General features: G+C 35.6%; 1 protein-coding gene across 1 annotated transcript in view; it reads right to left on the bottom strand.

Annotated features, from left to right (window-relative positions):
• Positions 1-3,478: 3,478 nt before the first annotated feature.
• The window catches only part of NIPA1 (NIPA magnesium transporter 1), a 50,592-nt gene continuing 32,471 nt past the window's right edge, over positions 3,479-21,599 (bottom strand). The window contains exons 4-5 of the mRNA XM_027859490.1: positions 12,876-13,036; positions 3,479-4,854 (exon numbers count right to left, since the gene is read on the bottom strand). Coding sequence (XP_027715291.1) covers positions 4,343-4,854; positions 12,876-13,036 — 673 coding nt within the window. The 3' untranslated portion in view covers positions 3,479-4,342. The remainder of the gene's footprint in view (positions 4,855-12,875; positions 13,037-21,599) is intronic.

Raw genomic sequence — 21,599 nt, forward strand, 5'->3', positions numbered from 1 at the left:
GGAGGAAGACTAAGTTTTAGGAGTCAACAATATACTTTTACTCCCTGAGATGGCAGGCCATGAAGAGTAGATCAAAATCTGCTCGGTGAGTAAATTACTTTCCGAGTATCAGGTACTTTGGGAAGTGCAGTCATTCCTTTCAGGATAGAAAGCCACAATAGTTAAAGCCTGTTAAGCCTAATTCAGATAACAGAGATATAAAAAGGTCTGCATCTCTAAAGAAACACACTCCTTTCCTTCTCTGCTTTTCTGAAAATCATTTTAGATACTGAGAAAGGAAGCTATCAAAACACATTTACTCTTGGTGGGTAGATACCCTACCCTGGATAACAATATGACTATTTTTACAGCCTGGAGTTTGACCTTATTAAATAATAACAAAGTTGCCTTGGAACTAATATATCTCAAAAGTACTTAACTTATACTCAGAAAGTAATTTATCCATCTGGCAGGACCTATGCATTATTTATTAAGTGTTTACCTGTTGCGGGATAAGGAAGATGAAAACTGACAGCACATTTTAATAGTGACATCTTATACCAGAAAACAGATATAGGATCATGGAATGGAAAGAACCCAGCTAAAAAAAAAAGAAGGCTGCTTGGATGAAAAAAGGGAAATGAGCTAAAAATACAACACGGAAAAAAGAAGGTGAAAGGCTTGATAAATGGGAACTACAAGAATATTGCTTATTGCTGAACCAATAACAAAACACGTATTTCATTATTATTCTACTCTGAAAAGTCTGTGGTTACAGTGCAAGTGATGAACAAGGCCACTAGAAAATCATGGATTCCTTCCCGAAGGCTCTGGATTTTGTCATTCCCATTGTTGTCTACATGAGTTTCTGGCAGTTAGCAGGCTGCCTTTTCTCTATAAAAAGGAAGCAAGAATGAAGAAAACTGTTTTGGTGTGGCCTATCAGCTTGGGGTCTGAAAAAGGATTCATCATGGTCCTAACATTTCATAAAAAATCAGGGTTTAAAAAAAAAAAAGGTTAAAAACAAAAAATGAAGGTGAGAGAACAAGGCACCATCCAGGCAGGAGGACAATTGTCCCTTTAAACGTATGTCAATATGAAATCTAAACATTCTAATTTAATTATAATTTCAGACAAAAACTTTGAAGATGCTCAGGAGGTGAAAGAGGTGTCTGTAAGGGTACATTGGTAATTTTGAGGTTTTCATTTTTATAAAAGGAAAAACAAAAGATAAAACATATCATGGTGCTACAACTTATCATCCCACATCCCTCTAGTATTATCTCCAATTTATGCTGTCTATATATTTGTAAATAGTTTCCATATTGTCTCCTCAACTAGAATAAGAGGTCCTTGAAAGCAGGGGCTGAGTTTTTTCGTGTTTTTTTTTTTTTTGTTTTGTTTTTTTTGTCTTTCTCTGTGTCCTCAGTGCATAAGACAGTGACTGGCACACAGTAGATGCTTGATAAATACTTGATGAATTTATTTGATTTTGAAGCTATATTTAAAAAATGGTAGTGTTTTCTTCCCAAGTGATAATAAAAGCGAAGGTATTGAAATGATGCTATTTCCATTTGCTTTTGGAAAGGCTCAACTCTGAGAACTGCCCTATTTTCCCTCACCTACTCCCCAAGTTTTAATTAAATTGAAAATATGATTCTATCCATTTTCCCATTCTATTTCTAAATTAATTTTAAACTAACAACATATAGAAAGCTGCTAGAAATCAGATGTTATTTGCTCCGTGCTAAGCTTCATGATCACCTGATAGTTTTTTTTTTTAACTTGATAGTATTTCTAAAGGACTAGTCATATTAACTTTGTATGATTTGGCCAAATAGGAGTAGGTCTATGCTGATAAGATACTTTTAGTAAAAACTAGTATTTAAACCCTCTCTGGATCAGGGATACTTCTGGGGAATGTGGGGAGTCTGCTTAGAATTAGTTTAATATCTAAATATAGGTAGCTGTTTGGGGGAAACTTCAAATACTCTATTTTTATTTTGACATTCAGTCTTGCACAAAATCTCAGGAAATGATATTCGAACTGTCATTCCTAAACACTCGTGATATTTATAGTTCTGGAGTAAAATATGATAAAGTACACTAAATTTTAAAAGCTTCTTCATTCCTCAGATACCAGGTTTAACAAAGAACAAAGGATTTCTATGCCATACATGAAAATTCCCTTCAATTTATGGTTGTACCATAATGGGAAAATATTCACAGCAGTGAAAATATTGCGAATATGACCTGTTCTGAAAATTGAACACATGCAATCATTGATCAGGGTTTGCATTACTAAATATTTTGTGCTAAATCACTATTTAAATAAAATATCCCTTAATAGAAATTGAGCATTTATGGTAGGTCAATTAACAACAACAAAATAAGGTCTGTAACTTTTAAAAGAGCCATCACAATATCTGTGTCTTTACTCACAAATTACTTCCATAAAATGTAGCTCCTATTTTAGTAATTTTTTTCTTTACATTAAACAGTAGTCTAATTTTATTTATTCTCTCTGCATCAAGTTCCCTATAATTTCATAACTGAACTTTTCAGCTGACATTTTTTAATTTCTTTATATTCTTTACCATTTACAGGTAACTTTGACTCTTTTTAGGAGCCATTGGTTTTCCCTTAGTAAGAGTCCCTGCAATCAGAAGTTACTAATAGCTACTTTTCTTTATCCTAACTTTCCATTTTACATGTATCTTTGTTTCATTAAAATGTCAAACAATGATACAAATGACATTTTGCTAGGGATTTCTGTCACTTAATGTTTTGGTCTTATTTCATTTAGCATTACTAAGTACAGAATAGTAATCATAATCAATACACTGGTAAAATGAAGTGCTTATTTGCAAAGTCTAATGAATGAAAAGTTAGAGGAATAAGAATGTTCTGCCACATTGGACAACAAACTCACTCAGCTGTGGTCATCAGTGCTTGCTATGAACTCTTTAGAAAATTTCTGTTGCAAAAGTTCTTTTATAAACCAGCTTCTTTCCCAATTTATAGAAATTAGCGTTAGCTTATCTTTTGTCTTTCTCATAGAGTTTCAAGGAACTCAATCTCTGTGGTAGTTCACTGTTTTCTCTCTCTTTTGAAAGCATTAGAATCTAGCGAACAAGGAGTTATTTTTGAAAAGCCATTTAGTCAAGATACATATTTCTTCCTGAAGGAACTCATTAACCTACAGAATCAAAAGACTTAAGGCTGGAATTTGGAACTGATATCCATTACATATGATGAAATGCAAAAGGAGATGTCCATACATACCTAGTTGTTCTCAGTCTGATGATAGCTACATACTAAAGAAATCCAAATAGCTTTGAAGTGGTCTTAGCCTTGACTACCTTCCCAGAAACATATTGCTTTTTTTTCTGGATGACTTATGCATTTAGAATCTGAGAATATCCAAAGAAATGATATTGTTTTAACTTATGTAATAAGTTATTTATTAAAAAAAGAAGTTATTTTTTCATTAGCTCAGTCAAATTAAGGGGTATTTTTAAAAGGCAAAGGCACTGAAATATTTAAATTCTTTTTGCAAACAAACCAGTACATAATTTCTTTATTTCTTTTCTCATAATTTCTTTACTTCTTTTCTTTACCTCTTCCCTCCCCAATGTTTTGCCATTAACTGATCTTGGAGACCTACTTTTTAAAAAGAAGATTTTTAATTATTTTTAGTGGTTATCTTTTATTTGAATAAATACCTGAATTTTATGTCAGAGACACATATATAATCCAGAAAGACAAATGTAAAAGTGGTCACTAAACTGCTGGATTTCAAGCCTATGGTCCAATTAACATTTTACATCCTTTTCCAATGTAAGTATCTAACAAATGAGAACATTTAGCATTGTAAGAAGAAAAGGGAGCACCATCTCTTTTTTTTTCTATTTAAATTGGCTTTTAAACTTTTTTTTTTTAAGGAAATGACATTCTCGAAAGCTTCCTGGTTAATGACAATGAGAAACAGAAGACTAGTCGACAGATAAGTGTGACGCCTTGACTGCCATTCCACAATGCTGAATGAGAAACCTCAGACATTTTGGGAGGGATTTAATTTTCAGGGGAGGCAGTGCATCACTCTCTATGCTGTTTCAACTCTTGGCCCTTCTGCTAATGATAGCCACTGATAGTGCTGATGAATGCCATATGAAGTGGTGATTTTAGGGATATGGACATTTGTTCAGTAGGAATTTGACAGAGGCCACCTACTAATTCCACCAACAACTCAAACATCTGAGATGTTTACACATTTTGGTCTCCGCAAACCTAGGTCAAATTCAGACCAGTAACCATATCCCGCTACTGGTTCCCTGAGCCACCCAATCCCCATAAATGTATTTTAATCAGTTTTCATGTTAGGTTTATTCATCTCCCCAAGGTTGAAATTGAACTCTTTGAAGACTTGTATAAGGACAATGCCAATGGAAACAGTAGTGAATCCACATGCCATTCCCAAGAAATCTACCAGTCCTACATTACTCCATTCTCGAAAAAGAATCGCTGAGGCCAACAAGACCAAAGTGGTGAATACAACATAATAGATGGCACCAAATACAGATGAATCAAAGCACTCAAGTGCCTTATTAATATAGCGAAATTGAATGATGATACTACAGCCAAGTACAGCTAAAAGGACCAGACAAAGGTATAGGGCTCTTTGACTTGATGGATTATTATGAAAGATATCTTGAGCAGCTAGCCCGATTCCTTTAGTGCTTGGTACAGTGAAACTCCCCAACAATGAGCAAATACTGATGTACACCATGATATTGGTAGGTCCATGGGCTGGTGCTATCCAAAAGATGAGAAGCAGCAGCATGAGGAGCACTATGCACAGGTAGCCAACAAACACTGAAAAACAAATAACACATTGTTAATCAAAGGGAAAAAAATAAAATATGAATGAATCACACAGCACATTTTTAAAAATGATAAAAGCAAACATCACAAATCAGCAAAGTATGACACTGACATTAAATACTCTTTAATCTACTCTCATTAGACCATAGTATGTATAATCCTCTAACCAGATTAATTAAACTTTTTATTACGTTTCCCTCATTCTGTTACGTTCTGTTCCCATGTCATTTCTTGCCTTAATGGAGCTACAATACCATCAGTACTCTCTCTACCATCATACTCTTGCAATGCCTTCTCTTTTCATATTTCTTCTCATTTTCTCATAAATCCTTCATTGAGAAGCTACCCTAACCCTAGAACCAATTCTCTTTTTTCCCCTATTCTTTTTGTTAATATAAGTCTCTGTGGTATACGAATGTACCACTTGGGCTGACCATCTGTCATCTGTTAGTCTCAATATCTGACTGGTCCCTTTCTTATTTTAATCACACACATCCTCAGTAGTTATCTTTTATATTGCTTCTCATGCATAATCCATGTTTGACAACATGTTTGATAGCATGTTTGATAACATGCAACAGCTCGACACCCATTAGATTTTTATCCATTGACCTCGGAAGCGGCATTTTAACCTTTGAGATAATGAGATTCAGTTATTCACAGTCATTTGTCAAGAGTATATTAGTATTAGAAAGTCCTTTATCACTAAAGCAGACAGTCTGAGATCACCAAAAGCATTATGCAATTTCCCAAATGATCTCTAGCCCCAAACTTCTCATTCTTGGCTTACCTCATTGCCCATCTGCCCAGAGGCAGCTGGTGGTGCAATGGATAGATCACTGGGCCCAGAGTCAGGAAGATCTGGGTTCAAATGCAGCCTCAGGCACTTACTAGCTGTGGGGCCCTGGGCAAGTCACTTAACCTCTGTTTCCCTCAGTTTCATCAACTGTAAAAATGGGGATAATAACAGCATCTACCTCATACAGGTATGGTATGAGGATCAAATGAGATATTCGTTAAAAACAAACAAAACAAAACAAAACAAAATGCTTATCATAGTGCCTGGCACATAGAAGACACTGTGTAAATGCTTATTCCCTTTCCCTTTTCAATTCCCATCTATAGCATTCTTTACTAGATAGCCTAATTCAATAGACCACCCATTCAGTTACATATCATTAAGGGCAACATAATGTTTTCCCCCCAAAATGGATGGTTAAAACCTATTTCTTACTTATTATTATAGATCACTGAGCAGATTGTGTAGTACCAGAGCTCAATAAAACTAATACAATGTTACATGTGAAAAGAAACAACTGGAGAACTTCTCTATTAATAATTTATCCTTTAGTTTGTGTCTAATGGAAGACAAATTTCATACCACAGAATATCTGTAGTGAATAATACATCTTTCTGTATCAACACTTTGACTGATGTCAATACTCAATGTATTAGTGAACAATGATCTCAGATACATCAATCTTAGAGATTTGCAAGATAATGATATACAGGAATTTCTTATATAAGAAGATTGAGTTCAACTGCTCTTATAAATTTCACATTCTTCCTATGATAATACATCTGAGGCAAGAGGCGATGGTATCCAAATGTGATGGTCCATATTGTGACCAATGAGAATAAAATAGGGAGAGGAAACAGACCTGGAAGTTCAATGGTATAGGGAATTTCCAAATGAGGAAACTCTCTATATCCAAACAGGTTGACACTTTCTCTGTAACTTGGTAGAGAGCTTCCAAGAACAGTAGGAGGTTAAGGGACTTGTCCAGCTGTGTCTGAGGTTGTACCTGAGCCCAGGTCTTCCTGGCTCTGAGGTCAGTACTCTACAATGTCTTTTGCCAATGAAAAGAGATCACTATAAATTAAGTTAGCAGATCAGTCCCTTGTCTTGTTTTATCCTCCTTCTGGTTACAAATACTTTTAGGATAATTTGACTTCCTTAAACATATCAATGGCTGAAACCTCTACCATTACTTTTTTCGTGTTAAAAATCACTTAGAGAATCAGATTTCCTGGCATGGGAATTACTCAAGGCTGAGATGAATCTACCAGGGCTAAAGCTAAGATCAGTTTCTAAAGCTAGGCCCAACATGGACTGTCTTTTGACAATGAAAGTAAGATAACAAATGCTGTGGAGTGAATTAAAAGTCAATGCAGTCTGATAAACAGTGAGAGGTCAGAAGAGGAAGGAAGAGATAAGAAGTAGAGTTGGAATTTGGATTTCTACTGACTCAAAAACCAGAACTGATGGCAATACTCTTTGTATTAGGGATCAAATGTACTTAAAGCAATATTATGTCCAAAAAGCCAGGGAAATCCACAGAAAAGGCAGAATCATTTCCTACTGAAAAAAGCGAGTTGTGGAAGCCCTGAGCACAGGTGCAATAAATAAGTATTTTTCTGGAAGCAACTATAGACATTTTTTTTTTCCACAGAAGCCCTTTTCTTCTTTTGTTGATTTCTTTGGAACGCAGACCTGGTAATGGGTCATAGGGCACATGCAGTTTAGTAACTTTGGGAGCATGATTCCAAACTGTCTTCCAGAATGGCTATACCAGTGACAATTTTGTTTTCTCTTTGAATATGCTTATTTCCTCAATTTTTTTTGTCTTATTGCCATGATTAGCATTTCAAACACTACATCAATTAACAATGTGATAATAAACTGCCTTGCTTTACCCCTGATCTTGCTGGAAAATCTTCTAGTTTATCCCTATTCCATATAATGCTGGATTCCGGTTGTAGAGAGATACTATTCAGTCTTAACAGAAATAGTCCATTTATTGTGATGTTTTCTAGTATTTTTTTTTTTAACAGAAATAAATGTTGTATCTTGTTAAGAGATTTTTGTGGATCTACTAATGTAATCATGCGACTTTTATTGTTATTATTAATATCCTCTATTATGTTGATAGGTTTCCTAATACTGAACCAACCTTACATTAGTACAAATCCAATCTGATAATAGTGTATAATTTTTGTAATGTGTTGTTGTCTTCTTCTTTTTAATATTTTATTTTAAAAATCTGTATCAGTATGTTCATTAAGCAAATGAATTTGTAATTTTATTTCCAGATTCTAACTCTCCCTGATTTAGGTACCAAGAAAAAGTTTACATCATAGAAGAAATTTGGTAGGACTTTTTTTTTCCCTCCAGGTTATGTAAGCTTAGAATTAATTGTTTTTTTGAATGATAAAATTTGTTTGCAAATTCATCTGTTCCTGGGTTGTTTTTTTTCCTTTGGGAGCTTATGGTTTGTTCAATTTCTTTTTCTGAATTTGGGTTAAAGTCTTGTATTTCTTATTCTGTTAATCGAGGATTTTGTATTTTATAAATTTTCCTCCATTTTATTTAGATTGTCAGTTTTATTGGCATATAATTGGGCACAATTGTTTCTAACCCTAAATTACTTATTTTTTTCTTCATTTGTTGTAAATTCTTTTTAAATTTTTTATACTGGCAATTTAAAAAAACCAGAGTAGCCAGTGGTGTCCCTATTTTTTCCCCCAAATGACCTCTTAATTTTATTTATTAATTAAATGCCTTTTGGTTTTCCACTTTATTAATTCCTTTGATTTTCAGGATTTCTATTTTGAGATTTTATTGGGGGGGTTTAACTTGTTGACTTTCTAGTCTGTTTTTCTTAGTTGCATGCTGAATTCATTGATTGTTCTTTCTGTATTTTGTTGATAAAAGTGGATAGAGACACACATTTCCCTCTAAGGATTACTTTGGCTACATTCCAAAAATTCTGGTCTGTTGCCTCACTGTTATTACTACCTTCAAAGAAATTATTAATCATTTTTGTGATTTGTTCTTTGACCTACCAATAGTTATTTTGTTCTAAATAATTTTAAATGTTTCTTTAGTGACTATCATTTTTATTTCATTGTTGTCCATAAAAGATATGTTTAATATTTTTACTTTACTGTATTTTATTTGTGAGGTATTTATGTTTTACTACAAGGTCAATTTTTGTAAAGATGTTATACACAGCTAAAATACATTTATATACCTTTCTACTCCTATTCAATATTCTCCAGAGGTCTATCATATCTAATTTTTCTAAAATTCTATTCAGATTTTTAACTTATTTCTTGTAAATTGATTGATTAGATTTGTCTAGTTCTGAAAGAGGTACACTGAGGTCCCTTACTATTATAGTTTTATTGCCCATTTCTCCCTGTAACTCCTTTAAGTTATAACTATTTAGATGCTATTCCATTCAGTGCATACATGTTAAATATCAGTTTTAATTTGCTGTCTTTGTTACCTTTTGGCATGATGTAGCATGCCTATTTTATCTCTTTTACCCAAATCTATTTTGTGGTTACTTTGCTTAATGTCAAGATTGCTACTCCTACCTTTTTTACTTTATCTAAAGCATTACAAAACCTAGCAGAAAAAGCCTGAAAGAAATTTCATTGGGGCAGCTAGGTGGCACAATGGATAGAGTACTGGCCCTAGAGTCAGGAGGACCTGAGTTCAAATCTTCAGACACTTGATACTAGCTGTGTGACCCTGGGCAAGTCACAACCCTAATTACCTCACCAAAAGGCAAAAAAACTTTTTTAACATTCAAAGAACAATTAATCCCAATACTATATACATTATTTGGAAAAATAGGCAAAGAAGGAGTTCTACCAAATTCCTTTTACAACACAAATATGGTACTGATACCCAAATCGGGAAGAGCCAAAACAGAGAAAGAAAATTATAGACCAATTTCCCTAATGAATATTAATGTAATAATTTTAAATAAAATACTAGCAAAGAGATTACAGCAACATATCACAAGGATCATGCACTATTACCGGGTAGGATTTAAACCAGGAATTCACATCTGGTTCAGTATTAGAAAAACTATCAGCATAACTGACCATATCAATAACAAAATCAACAGAAATCATGATTACCTCAAGAGATGCAGAAAAAGCCTTTGACAAAATACTGCACCCATTCCTATTAAATACACTAGAGAGCATAGGAATAAATGGATCTTACCTTAAAATGATAAGTAATATTTATCTAAAACCATCAGCAAGCATTATCTGTAATGGGGATAAGCTAGAAGCCTTCCCGATACAATCAGGGGCAAAGCAAGGATGCCCATTATCACCTCTATTATTTAATACTGTACTAGAAATATTAGCTATAACAATAAGAGAAGAATAAGAAATTAAAGGAATTAGAATAGGCAATGAGGAAACAAAACTATCACTGTTTGCAGATGATATGATGTTATACTTAGAAAATCATAGAGAATTAATTAAAAATTATTGAAATTATTAGTAACTTTAGAAAAGTTACAGGATATAAAATAAACCCATCATCAGCATTTCTATATATTACCAACAAAGTTCAGCAGCAAGAGATATAAAGAGAAATTCCACTTAAAATAACTGTAGACAATATAAAATACTTGGGAGTCTACTAGCCAAGACAAACCCAGGAACTATATGAACACAACTATAAAACACTTTTTACATAAATAAAGTCAGCTCTAAACAACTGAAAAATATTAATTGCTCATAGGTGGGTTGAACCAATATAATAAAAATGACAAATCTATTTAAATTAATCTATTTATTCAGTGTCATACCAATCAAACTATCAAAAAATTATTTTATAGAGCTAGAAAAAATAATAACAAAGTTCATCTAGAAGAATAAAAGCGCAAGGATATCAAGGGAATCAATGAAAAGATGTGAAAAAGGGTGGTTTACCCATACCAGATCTCATACTGTATTATAAAAAGGTAATCATGAAAACCATCTAGTACTGGATAAGAAATAGAGTGGTGGATCAGTGGAATAGATTAGTACAAATTACATTATAGTAAATGACCATAGTAATCTAGTATATGATAAACCCAAAGATCTAAACTTTTGGAACAAAAATTCATTATTTGACAAAAACTGCTGGGAAAATTGGAAAGAAGTATGGCAGAAACTAAGAAGAGACCAAAACTCACACCATACACCAAGACAAGGTCAAAATGAGTACATGATTTACACATAAAGAGCAAATTAAAAAAGAATGGAATAGTTTATCTGGCAGATTTATGGATAAGATAATAATTTATGACCAAAGAAGATATAGAGAGCATTACAAAATGTAAAATAGATAATTTTGATTATATAAAATTAAAAAGTTTTTGCACAAACAAAACCATGCAACAAATTATAAGGAAGGCAGAAAACTGGGGAAAAATTTTTTTTGTAATAAGTATGTCTGATAAAGCCCTAATTTCTCAAATATATAGAGAACAGAGTCAAATTTATAAAAAATACTATTCATTCCCCAATTGATAAATGGTCAATGATATGAACAGGCAGTTTTTTGACAAAGAAATCAAAGCTATCTATAGTCATATGAAAAAATGCTCTAAATCACTACTGATCAGAGAAATGCAAATTGAAACAACTCTGAGGTACCACCTCATATCTATCAGGGTGGATAATATGACAAAAAAGGAAAATGTTGGATGTCTGTGGGAAAACTGGGACACTAATGCACTGTTGGTGGAGTTAAGAACTGAGAACAATTTGGAATTATACCCAGAGTCCTATAAAAGTGTGCATATCCTTTGATCCAGCAATACCACTGCTAGGTCTGTATCCCAAAGACATCCAAAGAAAGGGTAAAAGGACATATTTGTACAAAAATTCTTTATAGCAGCTCTTTTTGTAGTGGTTAAGAATTGGAAATTGAACGGATGCCCATCAATTGGGGAATGGCTAAACAAGCTGTGGTATATGATTGTAATGGAATATTATTGTGCAATAAGAAATGACAAGTAGGATGATTTCAGAAAAATCTGGAAAGACTCACATGAACTGATGCATAGTGAAGTGAATAGAACTAGGATAATGTTGTACACAGAACAGCAATATTGTTCAATGAAGAACTGTGAATGACTTAGCTATTCTCAGCAATACAATGATCCAAGACAATCCCAAAGGAACTAATGATGAAGCTTACTATCTGCCTCCAGAGAAAGAACTGATATTGTTCTAATATAGACTGAAGCATGCTGTGTACTGAAGCATGCTGTGTACTGAAGCATGCTATTTTTCATTTTCTTTCTTTCATTTTTTTCTTTTATTTGCATCTGCTTGTACATAATGACTAAAATGGAAATGTCTTACCTATATAACATATATATACACATATATATTACATATATAGCACATGTGTAACCTATATCTGATTGTTTACCATTGAAGGGAGGAGGGTGAGGAGGGAGGGAGGGAAATTAAATAAACACAAAAAGTGGAGGCAGGGGAACATCCCAGGCCAATTTCACTCTGAGCCATTCTTAAATATCTCAAGTGCGCCTGTGGTTACTTCAGTTATACTTGCCTCAATAGGCATTTGTCTGTGCTATGTTTCACACAATTGGTCGTGGTGGCATGCAGGCATCCATGGTTTTGGAGTAAAGGAACACATGGTACCATTATCTGAAGCTGCTAACTGGGAAATATGGTAAAAAATTCTAGAAAGAAGATTAGTTTAGAAGAAAACCACATCAGAACTTAAAGTCTGCTTAAAGATGCACAGCATACTTTCCCTTATTTGATTCCAAATACCATTTTGTATTACACATTTCATTCAATCGTGAGAATGGCTTTTTTTCAACACGTCAGTGTTGAAGCCAAAGAACATATGATCAGACTTCAAAATACTAGGCAAATTAGAAAATGAGACTATATAGGTGACTATTATGATATTAGAGGATTATACACACTATAATTTTTCTTTCTTTTTTTTTGTGAGGCAACTGGGGTTAAGTGATTTGCCCACGGTAACACAGCTAGTGTCAAGTGTCTGAGGCCGAATTTGAACTCAGGTCCCCCTGACTTCCAGGGCCAGTGCTAGGAAATTTTTCTAGAGAATATCACATTAGGAAAATTTTTCAGGACAGTTAAAAATTCCTTAAGTTTCCTTAGGCTACCTCTCTTCATAATATTTAAACAAGAAAATGAGTTACCTGGATTTGTAAGTTTCTCTTCCAGCTCAGCCTGAGTTGTTACGCTCTCAGATTTCGGGGAATGAATGATAAGAACAACAGAACCAGCACAACTTAGCAAACATCCCAACTTGCCCAAGATGTTCAGTTTTTCTTTCAGAAGGTAAGAAGCTAAAATAGACCTTCCACAACAAAAAGAAAATGAGAATTTTAAAATCAAGCTATTTGTCATAACAGTAATGAATCTTACTTTAGGTGCTATTTTGTTTAATGATTCAGAAGAACTCGAATTTCTCTGTAGTATTTCTTAATTGGGTTTAAGGTAATGAACGAGAGGGCCTACACCTATGATTTCATTGGTAGAGGGAACTCCTGCGTGACAAAACTTCCCCTACTAATGTGGGGTAACACCTTCTCTGTAACACATACCCTTAAAGAGTTGCCCAGAGTCCTGAGAAATTAATGACTTGTCTAGGGTCACAATGCCAGTATGTGTCAGAGGTAAGACCTGCCCGGGTTTATACCCACTGTGCTATACTGTGCTTCTTAAAAGATTTAATAGTAAGAAATTAGAAAGTTTCAGAGAAATGAAAAAACAAATACAAACATGATATCACAAACAAATTTAAATGTTTCTAGTATAGTGATGGTGGTGATGGTGGGGATAATAAGAGATCAAATAGGGCTCACTGATCATTTGAGTTTCACACAATTCCTCTCTGGTCTACTTGATGAAATTACAGGGTAAGGTAAGAAATATATGACAAAGATAATAAGACTTTATGGTCTTAAAGGAAGTACAAATAAGTGTTTATATTCTGTTGCCACTTTAAGGGGCATGAAGAAACTCTTCTATCACTTTGATGGAATTATAGGCAGAGTAGCTATCGACTATGAGGCAGCTAAGTTGTGCAGTGGATACAATACCAGATCTGAAGTTAGGAAGACTCAATTTCCTGAGTTCAAATCTGGCCTCAGACACTTACTAGCAAGTCACTTAATTCTGTTTGCCTCAGTTTCCTCATCTGTAAAATAAGCTGGAAAAGGAAATGGCAAACTACTCTAGTATCTTTGTCAAGTAAACCTCAAATGGGGTCATGAAGAGTTGGACACGACTGAAACAAATGAACAACAACAAAAAAAAGTTGCCAGAGTAAAAAGAGAAGTCTATCTCACAACAGAATAGGAAGATTATCATATCTGATAAGTCATATAAAAATATCACCCATAGTTCTAAGAGTTACACTGACTCTTTAATATGATGAATCTAAAGTTATTGTCAATTTATTTCTTAATTTCTCTACAATGAAACTAACAACAAGGGGTTAATTGTGATGTATCTTATGAGAACCTAGATGCTGAAGTCATTTTACAGATCAATTGTTAACATAAAGTTGCTTTGAGGCCACTAATAAGTTTCTCATTATATTGCCCACTTACTATGTGCTCAGCACTAACAACCATCACATTTGTATAGCGCTTTTACATTAACAAAGTGTTTCTCACAACAATGTTGTGAAGCAGATAAATTAAGCACTACAGGGGGCACAGATTTCTGTCTTCCAGCACCTCACAGAAATGGAGCAAATCTGAGCAAAAAGCACAAGACAGTAGAGCATTAAGTCATGCGATGTTGACTGACACAGAAAGGGACATAGCCAGTAAAAGTTTCACTGAAGAGATAGGACCTGAAGGGTAGGATGGAGGTGGATAGGCAGAAAGGTCTTCTATGTATGGGGAATAATGTCAGCAAAGGCATTAAGGCAGGAAATAAGGATGATATGGTTATAAGACTTGTTTAGTTGTTATAAGTCCTGTCTGACTCTTCATGATCCCATTTGGGGTTTTCTTGGCAAAGGTAATGGAGTGGTTTGCTACTTCCTTCTCCAGCTCATTTTGTAGATGAGGAAACTGAGGGAAACTGGGTGAAGTGACTTGCCCAGGGTCACCCAGCTAGGAAGTATCTGAGGTCCTATTTGAACTCAGGAAGATGAATCTTCCTAACTTCAGGCCTGGTGCTGTATGCACTCTGGCACCACCTAGCTGCACAGTTATAAGACTAGAGGGTTTTTTTGTTTAACATTTCCCCCTCTGTAATCAAATGATACCCAGACACAAATTTGGCTGAACCAAACAGTCAAAATTATTTTCCTTCTTTTAATTTTTAATAGTGATGACATCATAATAGGAAGGGTCTTATGAAGGGTTGGAGAAGTCCTGATGTTATTTGACAAGTGATTTGGAATACAAAGTTCCTCTAAAAAGAGATGCATACTCTGATTTTCTGTTCTGTTTTATTACACATACTATAGGTGCTAAATTAATTCTCTATATTCCATATTAAGGGTAACTGAAAGAAAATAGTAGTGCTAATGATTCAAAAAATAATACATTTTTGGCTTTGGAATGCCACTTCTCTACATGTCTGCTGTTCTAAGATTTCATAATACTTCAAACTAGATAACAAAAAGCTGTCCAGCTTTTCTGATCCTTCCCTGCTTAGATCTCTTCCCTTTTTCCCATTTCACTATGAAGGGACATCTCTGACATATGCAAAAGACCAGACTAGGGCAGTTTTAACCCATCTAAAATATGTTTGGTTTACACTTCTTCTTCAGAATGATTATAACTAATCCTATGTATGGGCCTAAGAAGCCTTCTTACTATTTTTTGAGCTAGAGTAACTATGATCATGTTTTTATTAAGAAAGGACTTAGCGGAGACCAAATGAGAATGTATATATGTGAAAGTGCTTTGAAATCTACTAAGGGCTATACAAACAAAAGATATTAAGTGTAAGACAACAATGAAAACAAAGCCTTGCATGAAACCAAGACTAGTAAAATCTGCCAAGCTCTAAATGAAAATAATCCTGTTAACTATTTGCTAGGATTTCACTGAACAAATAATTTTTGGGCATAGGAATTCACCATGTAAATAATGTGGTACCTAATCTAGAAACTTAAGAAATACTGCAAACATTCATTTGGAGATCTGTCTGAGAGCCACTTTGGAGAGGAAGGCTAAATGAGAAGAAGGGTACACACCTTTAAAAAAGGAAGAAATAATTCCCCTGTCTTCAGAAAATTTTAAATGAACTGGTCTGTTAGGAAATACTAAGACTAAAATTTTAATAATAAATAATTACAAGGGTGGATAGTGAAGCTTATCTTAATGCAGGTGAAACTTCCCTTTCAGAAGCCTGTGATGATGATAACAAATGAAGCATTAGGGATAAAGCAATTTTGAAGTTACTTCTCATATGCATTAAGTCAGTAAAGACGATAAAGAAGAGAAGCCTCAGAAAGACAGGCATATTCATACACTGTACTTCAGCTATGAAGTAGTTCAACCATTCTTGGAAAACTGTTTGAAATTATCAGAGCAAAGTGACTGAGTTGTTCATACACTTTGACCCAGAGATATAATTCATTACTGGGACTATGCCCCGCCTAAAGAGGTCAAAGACAGAGTTCCCACATATACCAAAATAATCCTTCCAGGACTAACTCCAATCTTGATAAGGTATGTGAGTCTAGAACAGATGGGCCCCTTACTGAACATGGAGAGGATGCAGAAACCTTGCTACTGTGGACCCAGCAGTTGCTCTAACTTTTAGATTTGCTACAAGAAAGCATCCTGTGAAAAGCATTATTAGAAATCAGCACTAGGATTTAAAAAAAAAAAAGCATCAACAGATTTTTAATTTTTTTTTTTTTTTGGTGAGGCAATTGGGGTTAAGTGACTTGCCCAGAGTCACACTGCTAGTAAGTGTCAAGTGTCTGAGGCCGGATTTAAACTCAGGTCCCTCTTGACTCCAGGGCCAGTGCTCTATCCACTGTGCCACCTGGCTGCCCCTATGTTGTTGTTGTTGTTGTTTTTTTAAATAAAGAAGAAATTGCTGATAATGATGGCTTAAAACCAGATTTATTAGAACAAATCTCATGTGGCAAAAGTTGTATTCAAACAGTTGGGAGTTTTTTCCTCTCTGTTTCTTTCTCTCTTCCCTCAGCTCTTTTTCTAAAAAGAGTACTTTCTATATCTGCTAGACATTTCAGAGATATGACAATGCCAAGAGGCACAAATTGTCTTGTTTTACTACAAGATGTTTATTATAGAATCCTGGGTTTAGAGCAAGAAAGGCCCTTAGCAGGCAAGTTTCTGACCATTTCTCATCAACTAGGAAAAACAAAGATCCTAAAATCCTTAACATTAAGAAGCTAACATGTTAAATACTACTTCAGCTATTAAATTTGTGAATACCATCTAAGTGAAGTAACACTACAATTTAAAAGAAAACAATAAAATAAATATGGGAACTGTGTTACAATTGGGGAGACACTGCTGTGTTCTAGAAAGCTGGGTGGTACAGCGGGTAGAAGGCTGGACTTGGAGTGAGGATGAATTCAAATCCTGTCTTTGGACACTTACTAGCAATGTGACCCTGAGCAAATCATTTAACCTCTCTGTGCCTCGGTTTCCTCCACTGAAAAGTGGGAACAATAATAGCACCTACTTCCCAGGGTTGCTGTAAGGATAAAATGAGATAGCTGTGAAAAATAACTGCCACAGTGAACAAGTCTACTAGGAATTGTTTTTTAACGTAACAAAGGACAAAGCCACTTGAAGCCTCATCTGTGAGTAGGAGGGAAATGAAACCGGCCTGGGGAAAAGGAAGCTTATGTTCTCCTCCCAGCTCTGCCAGAACTAGCTTTGTGACCTTGACGAATTTTTCCAGCGTCTCAGGGTCTCCCTTTCTTCATCTATGAAAACGAATGGGCTAGTTTATGTGTTCTTAAAGATTCCTTTCCATCCTATGATTCCATAACCTGGAGTTCATTTGTGCCTTTGCTTGTGGCAAAATGAAAGCTTAGACAGTCAGATACCATATAATTATATGCCAGGAGCAAGCAATTTATACCTATGATGATAGCTATTCTCCATCTCTGCTGGGATTTGTGTATAAGGTACAGGGGTTCATAACCTGTGGTTCAGGTTATAAGGGCAGCTAGGTGATACAGTAGATAGAGCGCTGGGGCTGGGTTCAAATATGACCTCAGATACTGACTAGCTGTATGATGCTGAGCAAGTCACTTAGCCCTGTTTGCCTCAGTTTCCTCATCTGTAAAATGAGCTGAAGAACGGCAAACCGTCCTGGTATCTTTGCCAGGAAAACTCAAAGTGGGGTCAGGAAGAGTCAGACATGACTGAAACAACTGAACAACAACAACCATCTCAACACAAAATCTATGATCCTTAAAAATAACAAAAAAAAAATTTGGGGCAGCTAGGTGGGGCAATGGATAGAGTACCAGCCCTGAAGTCAGGAGGACCTGAGTTCAAATCCAGCCTCAGACACATAGCACTTACTAGCTGTGTGACTCTGGGCAAGTCACTTAACCCTATTGCCTAGCCAAAAAAAAAAAAAATTAATTAAAAAAAAACCAAACCAAACCATAGATTTCAGGGGGTCCTTGATAATGAATAGGTAGAAATTACATCTTTATTTTCACTAATCTTTAATTGAAATTTAGCATTTAAATATTTAAACTTTTTTTTTTCCTGAGAAGTGATCCATAGGCTTCACCAGACTGCTGAGGGGGTACATAACACAAAAAAGATTAAGAACCCCTGATATAGAAAGAAGAATGAAACAATGTGGAAAATGTGATAGTTACTTGAAAGTTACCCAAAATGCCCTATAAAGTTACAAGTTTGGGTTTTGTGGAATCTCAGGAATTCCCAAAACAAGGTGTTTGATTACATATTAAATGCTGCTTTGTATAAGCAAATGAGATTTTAAAAAAAATCAAGAATACTGTATTTTAAGATGGCTTTTTTGGTAAAAGGTTTGATATTTGTTGAAAGTGTTGAAGGCAAAATGGAAGAGTGACAGGAACCTGTGCAGCCTAGCTCCCTTCCACAAAACTCCTCTAAACAGATCCAGAATATGTGCCACACTAAATCGTGACGAAGAAACCCAGAAAAAGTCACGGTGAATCATCTGTCCAGCCTAGCTTGGCATAAGGAGTGAAACAGGGAGGTCTACGGACACTGAAGACTGAGGTCAGGCCAGGAGCATGTCTGCTGTAGAACACTCTGACGTCCAGGGAGAAGCTGTGCAGTTGGCGAGAACCATGCCTAGGTTCAACCAGCGCCATACTGGGGCATTGCAGCAAGGACAGATGTGAGCTCTAGGTTTTGTTGCACATTAACCAGTTTTGGGTCAGTCACACATGGTGGACTGAGAGAGAGACTTATGCACCAAGGTGGCATTCCTGAGAAGGGAAATCCTGAGAGGTGGAATGAGAAAAGAGAAGTTTAAAATCAACCCGTAGCAAGTAGCAACATCAAGGTGGCTCTGAGCCCAAGAGCAGACCAGGGTCCCATTCCCAGCATCTAGCTCAGCATGCAGAAGAAGAACCAGGGCAGGAACCCCAGTCCAAAGGGAAGCCTACAATTTCACCCCTCAGAACCAGCAGAGCTTGCTAGCTGGCCAACAGAGGCCAAGTCCAGCAGCAGTCTACTCTTGCTTAGACCTAAACACAAGTTAGGAACTCAGACCAAGGAGGAAACAATCAGGTTTTACCCTGGATCAGGTCACTCGGGTAGCACTGGCAGCTTGCAGATCCCCAGACTATCCCTGAGATCACAGAACAACACAATACTCAATATCAACAGGACCAATGCAGACCTTCCGTCTAGAAGCACAACAGGACTCAGCCCTAACATTAAGTCTAAAGGCAAGAAGCACTTGAAAGAATGAACAAACAACAACAACAACAAAAAGATGTGACGGCAGAGAAGCTGAAGACACAAACCTAGAAGAAAATGACTCCATAACCTCTAGAAACAAAGGCTCAGAGAAAAACAGAGCCTGGGCAAAAACTCAACTCGAATTCCAGGAAGAGATGAGGCAAGAGTTAAAAATAGAGTTTAAAAAGTTTTTTATAAATTAAATAACAGTGCTTTAGGAGAAAATTAGAAAAGAATTGACAGCTATGAAAGAAAGAATTGGAAAGGGAATTAACAGCTTGGCACAAGAGTACAAGACCTTGCCCAAGCATCAAACTTCTTGAAAATTAGAATGGACTGACTAGAAGCCAATGTCTCCATGAGGCAACAAGAAATATTAAAGCAAAGTCAAAAGGCTGAAAAAAAAGAAGAAGAAGAAAATGTAAGGTATATCAAAGCAAAAAATTGACCTGGAAAACAAATCAAGCGGATAAAATTTAAGAATCATCAGACTATCTGAATAGCATGACAAAAAACAACAACAACAACAAAAAAAGGAAAAAAACAAAACAAAACAAAAAAAAAAACTGCCCAGATCTCTTAGAACCAGAGTGCCAGCCGGAAACAGAAAGAATCCATCTCCAAAAAGATACCCCAAAATGAAAAGTCCCAGGAATATGATAGCTAAAATTTAGAGCCTCCAGGTCAAAGAAAAAATACTGCAAGCAGCCAGAAAGGAAAGAATTCAATTACTGAGGCATACCAGTCAGTATCACCTATGATTCAGCAGCCACCACTAGAAAGGAGCAGAGAATCTATAACACAATATTCCAGAAGGCAAAGGATATGATCTTATAGCCAAGAATAACTTACTCAGCAACAATGAGTAAAATGATATGGGGAAAATGAACCTTTATGAAATAAAGGACTTCCAAACATTCCTCATGAAAAGACCAGAGCTGCAGAGAAACTCTGTAATTCGAACACAAGAGTGAAGAGCAACAAGAAAAGGCAACTATGGATGAACTAAAGGACAAAACAAGAATGAACTGCTTACATTCAAATATGAGGAGCTAATATATGTGTCCCCTCTCATCCCTATCATCATCAGGGGTCATAGAGGCAGTCCAATTACACGAGGTTTGGGAGTAGTTCTGTCATGTCTCAGAGTTTTTAAAAGAATGGTGAGGGAAGAGGATATACTGAGGGAATTGGAGGTTGGGAATGAAGGGAAAGGAAAGTTAGAGAAAATTATCTCATATAATCAGGATGAACAAGGAGATATCTATACCAACAAGGAGTAGGCTAACACCTGACACTTCTCACACACACACACACACACACACACACACACACACACACACATGAAGTTGGATACAGAAATACATTTCACTCAGTAGTGAAATAGGAAGGAAAAGGGAGAAGGGGGGAGGAGGAATCTGAAGAATGGGAGACTAAGGGAGGGATCAATCCTAAGGAAAAAACAAAAACAAAAACCAATAACAACAACAATAACAACAACAAAAACTCTAAAGGTGTACAAAAATGTTTATAGCTCTTTGAGGCAGTAAAGAATCAGAATCTGAGGAGCTGCCCAGAAACTGGGGCATGAATGAACAAGTTATGGTAATATAAATGTGATGGAAGACTAGTGTGCTGATCTCTCATCACCAAAACCAATCACAATTCCAGAAGACTAATGATGAAACATGCTACCCACCTAATGAGAGTAAGGACTCAGAAGACAGAAGGAGCCTTTTTTTTTGGTAGGGCCAGTGTGGAAATTTGTTTTGATTAACTAAACATGTTTGTAATTCGTTTTGTTTTTCTTATGTTCTCAACTACAGGGAGGAGTGGGGTGGGAGAATGTGAAGGGATATTTTGGCTGATTAAAGCAAATAAAATATATATTTTTTAAAAGTATCATCATGTTGTTTCTATAAGCCACAAAGGAAAATCACTCGCTCTATAGGAGTGTGTTTGTATACATACACACACATACATATGTAC

This window comes from Vombatus ursinus, unplaced genomic scaffold (assembly GCF_900497805.2).
Source record: "Vombatus ursinus unplaced genomic scaffold, bare-nosed wombat genome assembly UNPS02014168.1, whole genome shotgun sequence".
Classification (NCBI taxonomy): Eukaryota; Metazoa; Chordata; class Mammalia; order Diprotodontia; family Vombatidae; genus Vombatus; species Vombatus ursinus.